Consider the following 11,212-nt stretch of genomic DNA (forward strand, 5'->3'; position numbering starts at 1 on the left):
TAGAGGAGAAACAATAATGTACAGTATGTGGAAAATAATGTGTTTTTTTAACCTTAAACCGCATAAACACATTTCATTACACCAAATATACAAAATCATGTTCTTTTTAGCAATGACCCCTTTAAAATAAGTCAATCCGGATAAAAGCATGCTATAAATAAACTGTTGCATTTTTATTCTGATTTACTAGCATTAGGGTGGAAAGAGATGAGTAGCGTTTCATGTGAAATGATGTGATAACATTCAAACTACATAAATCAGCGCATTCCTTCTGATGATAAATGCTTCATGATCATGATAAATCTTACGGTTTGTTTCACACCTATTTACTCACAGACAAATCTAAAAGATATATTTATCGTTTCCATTTATAATCATGATTCCTCCTTTTTGCGGGTTGTGATTGTAACAGGAAACAAATGGGTGGGTGGGCAGATGGATACTAGTAAGTCAGGAAGGCAAGTTAATTTCATCCACTAAGACTAATAGTGAATAATACTGCTACAGAATTAATTTATTACTGTTTATTTGACTTCTAAAGCTGTTTCATTATTAATTTATTCAGGATTTCTTACCCCAATCGTTTGAATGGTAGTGTTTTCTGATTTCTGAAGGATCATGAACCTGAAGACTGCTAAAAATTCAGCTTTACCATCACAGGAATAAATTATATTTGAAAAGATCTTAAAATAGAAAACAGTAATTTTGAATTGTAAAGATGTTTCATTATTACTGATTTAACTTTTTTTTTAATCAAATAAATGCAGCTTTGATGAGCATAAAGACTTCTTTCAAAAACATTTACAAATATTAATTATAACAAACCTTTGACCACCAGTGTATGTGAGTATTTCTATCTTTAACAGCAATGATTTTTATGTTACTGTTTTTTTTTTTTTTTCAATTCAGATTTCAACTTTATGTGAAGGTCAGAATAAAATAACCTGGGAAACATTTTGCAATGCCTTCATTCATTTTTTTATTTATTGTTAAACATCCCTTAACTTTTTTAATGCTTTATGTCATTTATTTTAGTAAAACACCTTAAAAACAAACTTTTTCAATATATATTGTGAAAACGAAGAACTGTTTTTTTTGTTCAGACTCACGCAGAACCTGTTTGTGTGACACTTTGAAGTAAACAGAAAGAAACCATGCCAGAAACACCAGTGTGATCTACTGTATGCTTTGGCTCTCACACAAAAATGTATTCCAGTACTCAAGATGATGACTGTACAAACACATACTCTTTAGTTTTGTCGCACGAGTCATGTATTCCTGCAATTCCCTGTGATTTCATTCGGTTACATCTCAATAAGCCACATGATTTGAAGTCCCATTTTTTTGTCCCAGGCACAAAAGGACAAATTTGATAAGTTTTTTTTTATATAGTGCATTAATAGTGCATAATGGCATAATTTAGTGCCATCTTGTGGTCCTTCCTTATACTGTCTGATTGGAAAGCACATTATCAGCGCTGCATAGCAAACTGTTCACTCAAAAATCATTCACATTCAAGTTGTTCCAAATGTGAGTTTCTCTCTTCTGTTGTGCACATTCTTTTTTAATACCTTCTTCTGTGCTCAACAGAAGAAATAAACTCATCCTGGTTTGGAACAACATGAGGGTGAGTAAAACATTTTTAGCTGAACTATCCCTTAAAGTAAGCATAATAAAAAAAATCTGCATCTTTATTTAAGAGTGGTTGAATAGAGAAGAAAATGACTCTTTGACTCATATTCTACAACTAAAAGCCCTGTTCATACCTAGAACGATAACTATATATTAGTGTACACACCAACAGATATTCTATTTAGGCTATTATAAGTTATATTTTATTCCCTGCTACTTCAAATGCTCAAGCTCTTAAGAATCCACCAATATCCAGTCCAAAAATATAAGTAACAAAAATTGTAATATATCTATAGAATAATATATTTATTTTATCAGTTAATAAAATAAGTTATAATTATAAAATAAAAATATATACTTAATATATTACATTAAACACCATTTATATAATAATTATATATTGGCTTTTCTGACATTTTTAAATATTTAATTTGACATCAGTTTCATCATTAAACCTTCCTATCATGCAGGGTTAATTCAGGATAATCAGGCCATTTTCCCCAGTGATCTCAATGGCAAAATGTGTCCCAAATTACCGGAATTCACCCTATATAATGTTAGGGTGTAATGTCATCTTACTGACTTGCTTTTGAAACTTACTAAAAATATTAGCTATAAAGTGTAACTGGACAAACAGTCAAACGGCAGTTACTCGTTCATGTCAAAACTCATAGTGTGTGCCCTACAGGACTGCGGCTGCCGCTCTCAAACCTGTCCGATGTCATTCCTGGAAACACAGCCCGAGGCCCAACGACACATAACTATGGGAATATATGTGGCTTTCTCTCTCTCTCTCTCTCTCTCTCTCTCTTTTTAAACCACACTAGTCAAGTGTGGACTGAATACGAGGGATTTTCTGAGGGAGCATTACTTGTAGCCTAGGCTACTACAGGTTACTTGTAGGCCCTATAAACACTGCAGAGCAAGCAAATAAATAATAATTTTTAAAAAACACAAATGACTCACTTATAATCAGTGTTGGGGAAAGTGACTTTTAAAACTAATGCATTACAATATTGCGTTACTCCCTAAAAAAGTAACTAATTATGTTACTTAGTTACTTTTTATGGAAAGTAATGCGTTACATTACTTTCGTGTTACTTTTTAAATATGAGTAGTACTTGATTATTTTTAACATAAGAAGTTCTATTTATAGCAAATGTAAAAGCCCTTTCACACCAAAAAGTGTAATGAATAAACCTCAGGCTGAAGCAAAAGTAAATTCACGTCTGTACAGTAGAACGCAGGAGAAGGTTCAACACTCTTCAGCAATAAAAAAAACAATGAAGCACAATTGTAGTTTATCTAAAGTCATTTTTGCTTATTAGTATGGTTGAACTGGATCATCAAAGGTCAGCAGCAAAGACACTGGTTAATAGAATGGGATTAGATACATTTGTGTTATTTAACATATTTAATTATTGCAGGTTTGCGTCATATTCTGAGTTTGCATTTCACTTTTTTAATTCATTTTGATGAATACTAAATCTGTTTTTTGCGAGTGGGATGAATTAATGCACATTCACATTTAGTCTAGAACTACATCATGTTCACACAGCGCACACAGCTCCTCTGTACTTCTGATTTCTCCCAATATGGGGACAGGAGACTTGTCAGTCAATAAATGGAAAAACAAAGTAACTGGAGTTACTTATTTGAAAAAGTAACTCAGATATTTTCTTGTAAATTAAAAAAGTAATGCGTTACTTTACTAGTTACTCGAAAAAAGTAATCTGATTACATAACTCGCATTACTTGTAATGCGTTACCCCCAACACTGCTTATAATTCCCTCTGCATATTAAGATAGGGAAAAGTCTGTCGAAAAAAAAAAAAGCTCACTTAGCCTAAGCTTTAATTTCGACTCCAGTTTCAAGACTGGAGTTTCCATCTCTGCAAAAACTAAATAACCAACAGGGTGGACTTATTTTCAAGTAGCCTGATCGGTATTTTTTATTCAACAGAATAAGTTTTTACACGCATATCGAACCTGTTTGAGATTAATTAGCACAGTGAGTCGACACACCCTCATGTGACCACCTGTACCGGTTTTTCCTGAAGATGTGCCGCAGGCTCATCGGCCCGAACAGAGTAAATGAAGAGAATTAAAGCAGCGCTTTATTCCACATTCACTCCTGCGCGCCGACACACCTAAAAGCTTCCACGTTACACTCACGGAGGAGAAAGTGTCGAGGCGAGCGGTTTAAAACTGTTTGGAGGTTGTCAGCTCTGAGCGTTGGGTGTGTAAAGAGATGACACGACACGACACGAGCGCTCGTTTCTCTCAGGTAAGCCGCTGTCATTAGTGAGGAGCAGTTTGTGCAACTGACAGCCAGGTTAAGTGGCGCGTGGTTGGATGTGGTGTTAAATACGATAAAAAGAAACACTTACAGTCGATTACACAGAGCCTAGGTGTTCATGTATGGTGGGTTCCTTCGCTCCTTCGTGTTTTTTTTTGCAGGCGTTTACACTTCTCAGCTCTTTGGTAGCCTAGTTGTGTCGCGTCTCACGATGCGTTGCGTTTTTAAGATGGTGCTGTTGTCTGTTCTTAACTTATTTATTTATTTATTTTTATTTGTGTGTGCCCTCAAAATAAAACGAGAATCCTAGAACCACAAGGGAGTAAAAAAAAAAAAAATGCAGTTTACGAGGTGATTTTTTTTTAAAGTGCCGCAGTGCGTTTTACTGCTAAATCAGATTTAAAAATGGAAAAATAGAAACTTGGAAAAAAACAAAAGAAAAACAACAGAAACGGAAAAGGAGTAAATAGACTCAGAAAGCCGTCCGTAATACGTAAAATTATTTTAAATACTATGTTATATATTTTCTAATATTTTATATAGTAGCTAATATTACTTATAGCTTTATTTTTTAATACTAAAGATTAATGGGTTTAGCATGTTCTGATGCATTTAATATTTTGAAAGTAGGCCCACTTGAATATAAGCTAATTTTAGTTATAGCATGTGCTGTAGGTGTTTATCAGAAAATCTAACAGTTTATTATTTCGCTTTGTTGCATTTCACTGCATTTGTTGAATTTTCTCTGTGATAAATTGATTTTAAAAGTACAAATGTTCCATATAACCCCCTAGTTTATATTATGTAATAAACACAGCATGTATGATGATTATAGCCTACACAAACTGTGACATTTTTCAATACGATCGAAATAAGTGTTTTGATAAAATACATGTTGAAATAAAACTGAAAAAAAAAGTTTTAGCTGAATTATTGCATGGCACACTGCAAGATACTGCTTGAAATGTAATATTAAGCACTGATGCTCAAAGATCATTTCCCGGTGAAGCTATTAGGTTGTGTGGATGAAATTTCAGAAATGTACTCCTGTTTTGTTTCAGATGTTGCATAAAACCTGCTTACCTGCAGTTTCTGACCTGCAGTGCACATTGCTAGGAATCGTGGCTGAGATGAACAGCAGGATTTCAGTCATTGTTTCTAGTAGTGGGCGCTGCAGATATTCAGCTTCTTACCATGGAGTGCCTTGAGTCATATTCACAATCCTAAGAAGAAAAAGGTCCAGCACAGTAAATGTATGGCACACATATCTACAAGAAATACTTATGGCTGCCGCTGGATGGAAGTAGAGCGCAAGGAAAGTGAGGCAGAAGCACAGGAGAGGCTTTCTGTCACCTGTGAGGATCTGCAGCTATAAGTAACCGTGACAGTCTTTGGCATGTAGGTGAACCTGCCCAGGAGAGTTTGGCATTTAGACTTCCTCATTCATTAGTAATTCAGATCTTTATGCACAAGATAACCACCAGAATTTGCATTTCATCATGTATATCCACTCATTTTAAAGCTTCCATTTAATTGCTGTTGTCTTGGGTTGGGATGTTTTACGTAATTGTTAAGGGTCAATGACAAAGATGAAAAAAAATCTAGTTTAAAAAGCATCTTTGTGAATGTAAGCTGTATATTCATGATGGTGTTGTGTTTGAAAAACCATTTTCCATAATGGTTTTGACAGTGTCATAACCATGGTTGCACTATAAATAAATGAAGTACATAATCATTATTTTAATATTTAAAAACTTGAGCAAGGTCTGTCAAGTGCCCCTTTGTGATATCATTTCCTGTTCTGGTTTGTCACATCACAATAAAATGGCTTGTTGGTTCGTGATTATAGTCTTCGTTTTTAAATCATTTTAAAATTAAAGTGCTTCACCACTTAAATGATAAAATTCCAGACCCCCAAGAATTTTAGCATTTAAAGCATCATAAGTTTGCACACTACTTTTCACTTTTCATTTAGCCAAATGATAGATTAATTAAAAATTTGCAAAACTGCTCTTCTATATTTTTAGCTTTGAAAATGTTCATAAAATTATTTTAGAAATCTTTCATACTTTTTCAAATATATTTTAAAATGTTAAATCTGTTCAATGTTTTCTGTTAGAAATAAACAATTGCTAAAAATAACAAATCGGACATTGTTTTCAAATTATATTTAAACGTGTTAAATTGTGGTGAAAGGTTTGCAAACTGTAAACAAATCACTAAACAAACAAAAAACCCTAAGCAAAAGAACAAACAGAAAGCAATACAAATCAAAAATCAAAGCAAAACAAAACTTCTGAAGGTCACACACTTAACTTCACTGATCCCTTCACTAAATGTATTTGAATCAGATAAATTGGATTACAAACACACACCACTGACACAAACATTCCCTTTAAAAGTCATTTATTTGGTATTTACAGTTGGCCAGTGGAAGCTATGAGAATGTGCAAAATACAAACACTTTCGCCCGTCACAAAACGTTTCCAGCAGCAGCTGATTGTAAAACAAACCGGCATGGACGTCCTCTTCATATGTTGAGTGAAAAATGCTGAAGTCTCTGTCGCTCGTCACACACATACATTTACAACGGCATATCAGGTGCTGAAAGTTCAGTTTGTTTGTTACAGCCTCAAGCAAATCATTTGTAAACCGGTTGTTTTTCCTCCAGATCACATGACCATCAGACAGTTTTACAGCAATACTTTTTATAAATCCCTGAATGTTGAATGACATTTGGCACAAAACCCATCTAGCCAATTACTATCAGAATTGTAGAGTACAATTATCTTTTCAAATACTACAGTGCACCGTGATATGCGCTAGATTGACACAGCACTGAAAGACAGAGATATATATGCACATTCATCACTAAAACACACACGTAAAGTGATTCAAAACTGATTTCGGTAATACAATTCCATAAGAAAATGTCCTTAAATCACCTTTTTAAGCGTAGCAGCATGGCAACAGAAGATAACTTTCCCTAAAAGTTTATTGGACGCATTTCAGGCCATGCCTTTCATTGGAATGCACCGATACAAACTAGCATATTGTCATTCTCGAGAGCGTAAAATGGGAGCGTTCAGCACTAGCGATCGAACACTGGTCTTATAGAGGCACTAATGCGATACAAAAGTAGTTGCTGTATTTAGTTGTATCTGTACAGGATGCTACATGTAGCCCGCACAATCATATTTCCATAACCAAAAGCCAAGCGGAATGTAATCCCTTCAAAACACAGGAATATGGAATGTAAGCGATGACTGAAAGCCCTGATAAGAGTGATGTGCATATGGCACTTTCCATAAACAGGGTACAAAATTGGACTTTTTTCAAGCAATAAATGCAAATTAAATAAATAAATAATAGGTTCTTAAGAGGAAACTATTAGATATGTTAGATACATTATTTTATACGTAGCTAGTATTAAAAACAAAACAACAAAAAAAGTGTCATAATACTGTTAATCCCCTTTTAAATTCCTAAAAAAGTAATTGGTATTTGGTCCCAAACTAGTGAGCTCCAACCGAATTACAGATTAATTTAGGCAAAATGTGCAACACAGTTTGTATATACTTTTTAAAATGTGTTCTATTTAATGTTTTTTTTTTTAATTTTCTTTTTGCTAGAAACAATTGCAAAAAAAAACAACAAAAAAAAAAACTTTTACCTTGTATTTAAGAGATTTGCTTAAAAAAAAAAAAACACTAACACACAAAAAAAAACAGCAAGCAACATAAACAAAAAACAAAGAGCAATGAACAAATAAAATAAAAGCAAAGAAATGCAGTGGAAAACAAAAAAAACTAACAAATAAGCAAAGCAAAACAAAACCTTTCTGAAGGTTACGCACTTACTTTTTCTGAACAAAAAAACAAATTAGCATTTGGTCCCAAACTGGTGAACTCCAACCGAATGATAGATTAATTAATGGTTATGAGTTTTTGTATACTTTTAGTTTACAGATTTTTTAACATTTGTAATCAGTTTATTTTATGTTCTCTGTAAGAAATAAACCATGAAAAATTAACAAAAATCTGAGAAATTAGGTTTTTATATTTTGATTTAGACCAGTTCTAAACGTACAAAAAAGCAAAAGAAAAAAAAAATCAAAGAAAAGCAATGAATAAAAAATTAGTAAAGCAAAAAAAACAAATAGCAAAAAAGAACACTTTTCTGAAGGTTATCCACTTATTTTCACGGATCTTTTGCTGAGAAAAAAAAAACAAACCCACGGACACAAACAAATGTAACTTTTTTTTTTTCTTCAGGTCCTGGTTTTTTTTCAGTACTCTGTTCACAGAAAGTGCCAGATAAATGCCAGTCACTTGTTTGCTGCCTTGATCTATTTGCTGCTCAGTTTTTATGTCCCTGCTTAAAGTAAGTTTGCCACCAAATGCAAAGCACTGCAAATCCGAACACTGATATATTAGCATGAATTGCATATGATGATGCAAGCAAGAAAACAGTTTACATCTGTGCCAATAGCAATGCTACTAACATGCCTTAACTTGCAATTTGGATTTTTATTGAATTATAAATAAAACATAAAAATATATAAAAATAAAAAAAATGAGTAGAGATGTTTGTGGCCATCTTTTTTGTTTGTTTTGTTTCCAGATGACAAAATTAATTTAGACCCCATAGTTCACATTCAGCCAGCATGCACTTGAACACTGGAGCATATCAGTAGGACCCTGAAGCACCTACGAAGTAGATGAGAGAATCGCTACAGACACTGTAGGCGAAGGGGGATATATCACAAAAACAAAGGCACCCGAAGACTGAGCGTCTCGAACCCTAGCTGTACGTGAGCCCTCAGTGTGAGTAAAGAGTCTCTCATTAATGATATGAAGGCAAAATGAAGAAGCACTGACAACCTCACCTTGATATTTGATTGATACGAAGACTGAAACTACTTCTTAAGACGTTGAGACGATGAGTGGAATTTTGCATCTCCATAAACTGGATCACTCCCAGTTTATGCGAACAGTCCCTTCGGGTCGATTGAGGAAAGCGTAAAACAATCAGCGGTTTAAAATATGAATCAAAAAATAAAATAAAATATATCCTCTGAAAATAAATCAATAAATACATGGCACAAACTTGTGCTGGATATAAATTCAAGCTTGTTTTCCATTAAATAAAAACTGCTGGAAAACTGCTGTATCCTGAACTCAACATGGAATCAAGACGAAGCTTCATTTATAGATGCCAAGAGAAAAGGGATGTTCGTAAGAGCTGTGCAGTAGATCCCTTCCTGTCCAGTCATCCACAATAACACAAGAACATGAGAAGCAAACAGGAAGCACCCGTCGCCCAGTAGTTCGTAGCTCCAGGGTAAAAGACTCTTTCACAACACGAAGAGACGACATTGGCTCATCTGATGCGATGAACTGAGAAACTCGAAGAGGGGAAAATAAAATAAAGTGTCAGTAGCTTCTGCCAAAAGCCTCAAAGTATTTTTGAATCGCTTTCTCCTCTATTGATTCACAAAATAAAGGGCCGAACGGACTCATGATTGGACAGCAGTGGAGACTTATGGTCACGGCCTGTAGGGGGCACCTAAAAGAGGAGGAGATAAAGACGGCCATAGTTAAAAAGTCATTCGAATTTGAAGAATCATGCTTCATTAGTGCAATGTGAACCTTTGTACGCCTCTGGTCTTGACGGAGGGCGAGGGGAGTACGGGCTGTCTGCGTACGCGTAGCTCGGGTTTATGTTCTCGTAGTGCTGTGTAGGAGGAGGCGGCCTGAAGTAAAGAACGGAGAGAAACATGAGACTCCGGTAGGACTTCTGACAGTGTGAGTAGTGTGTTAAGGAGTTGGAGATGTGGTACCTCGCAGGTTTGTGGTTGCGTGCTCTCTGGTACTCGTCCTCTCTGATGCGTGGCTCTTCTCGCGTTCGTGGTCGGACTACTTCTTCTTGCACTGGCTAATATGACAGAACAGAAGAGAGCATGTCAGTGAGAGCGTGCTGGCAGGGGCAACATCACCAGGCCCACACAGAATAATGTGGGTTTCAGCATTGTCCGTTTAACCCGCTTGATCATGCCTCACATCTGATACATGCATTTCAAAGGCCTCTACATTAACATTACATTAATAGTTCTATTAAAATCTCACTGACACTGTAGCAATGTTCTTGCTACCATAATTTTATGAAGAATTATATACATATATACACACACTGTGTATATGCATATGTGTATATATATATATATATATATATATATATATATATATAATATACATATGTGTAAGTATGCAGGTATGTATATTTCTGCATGTATTTAATACCATAAATTTAAAATACATTTAAATAAATGTTATAAATATTAAATATCTATACACACTTATTTAATGTGTATATATAAATAACGTATTTATAATTTTTTTTGTACAAGTTTATTAAAAATAAAAAATTAATAAAAAAATCCACACAAATGTAACTTTTTTTCAAGAGTTATTATTATTTAATATAGTTAAATACATATAAACTAACCAATAACAAATATTATACACACACACAGGGGTGCATGCGTGACGGAAATAAAAATGCGATGTGTAAATATGTTCAGACTGCTCATTTGCGCACCGACATGGTTGACAGCTGTAAATGCACAATAACCGTTTTAGATCGACTAACTAATACTGTATACGATTTCCATTCAAACTGAAGGCATAAATCTAGGCGATGCGCTGCCGGTTTCAGAGTGAAATGCAAAACTGTGACATTTCATCAACATACGCTCTTCACTCGGCAGCGCTAAAACCGGCACTGCATTTATTTACTTGCCAGCAACATGCTAAAATAAAACCTTGCTGATTTTAGCTTTGAAAACATTAAAAATCATATAAAAAATTTAAAGTAAAAAAAAAAAAAAATATTTTTATTATTATATATAATATAATAGTATTATCAAACTTTATTTATTTAGTATTTTTATTTATTTATTTTATAATAAAAAAAAAAAGTAAATAAAGTGCAATAATACTAGTGTGAGCACCAAACCAAATCTCCAGGTGTTCTCATGAGAAGACTCATGCCATCGAGACTTCGCTATGAATATTCACAAAGCTGGAATGCTGTGCTTTACAACTATACTGAACTTGTGCTGAGGGGAAGCACCAGTCATCAAGAAGCGAGCAGAGAAAAAAAGTACACCTCTCAGAAAGCATACAAATAAAGACCATTTTGTTGTCAGATGTTTATTTTATGGAGCATTGGGATCGCTGGACGAGGGCTTAATGAACTCATTTTTGTGAAAACCTCAAA

The 11,212-nt window shown here is 34.3% G+C and overlaps 2 protein-coding genes across 3 annotated transcripts in view; both read right to left on the reverse strand.

Moving 5' to 3' along the window:
- Positions 1 to 5,949, reverse strand: part of LOC107655355 (claudin-1-like) — a 9,799-nt gene extending 3,850 nt beyond the window's left edge. Inside the window, exon 1 of one of the 2 annotated variants that reach the window (XM_016442819.1) lies at positions 5,015 to 5,949. In XM_016442819.1, coding sequence (XP_016298305.1) covers positions 5,015 to 5,084 — 70 coding nt within the window. In that variant the 5' untranslated portion in view covers positions 5,085 to 5,949. The remainder of the gene's footprint in view (positions 1 to 5,014) is intronic. The other variant, XM_016442817.1, reaches the window with a different exon arrangement.
- Positions 5,950 to 8,060: 2,111 nt separating this feature from the next.
- The window catches only part of LOC107655411 (zinc finger CCCH domain-containing protein 13-like), a 21,849-nt gene continuing 18,697 nt past the window's right edge, over positions 8,061 to 11,212 (reverse strand). The window contains exons 11-13 of the mRNA XM_016442896.1: positions 9,774 to 9,868; positions 9,583 to 9,686; positions 8,061 to 9,499 (exon numbers count right to left, since the gene is read on the reverse strand). Coding sequence (XP_016298382.1) covers positions 9,480 to 9,499; positions 9,583 to 9,686; positions 9,774 to 9,868 — 219 coding nt within the window. The 3' untranslated portion in view covers positions 8,061 to 9,479. The remainder of the gene's footprint in view (positions 9,500 to 9,582; positions 9,687 to 9,773; positions 9,869 to 11,212) is intronic.

This window comes from Sinocyclocheilus anshuiensis, unplaced genomic scaffold, assembly GCF_001515605.1.
Source record: "Sinocyclocheilus anshuiensis isolate Anshui unplaced genomic scaffold, SAMN03320099.WGS_v1.1 scaffold880, whole genome shotgun sequence".
Classification (NCBI taxonomy): domain Eukaryota; kingdom Metazoa; phylum Chordata; class Actinopteri; order Cypriniformes; family Cyprinidae; genus Sinocyclocheilus; species Sinocyclocheilus anshuiensis.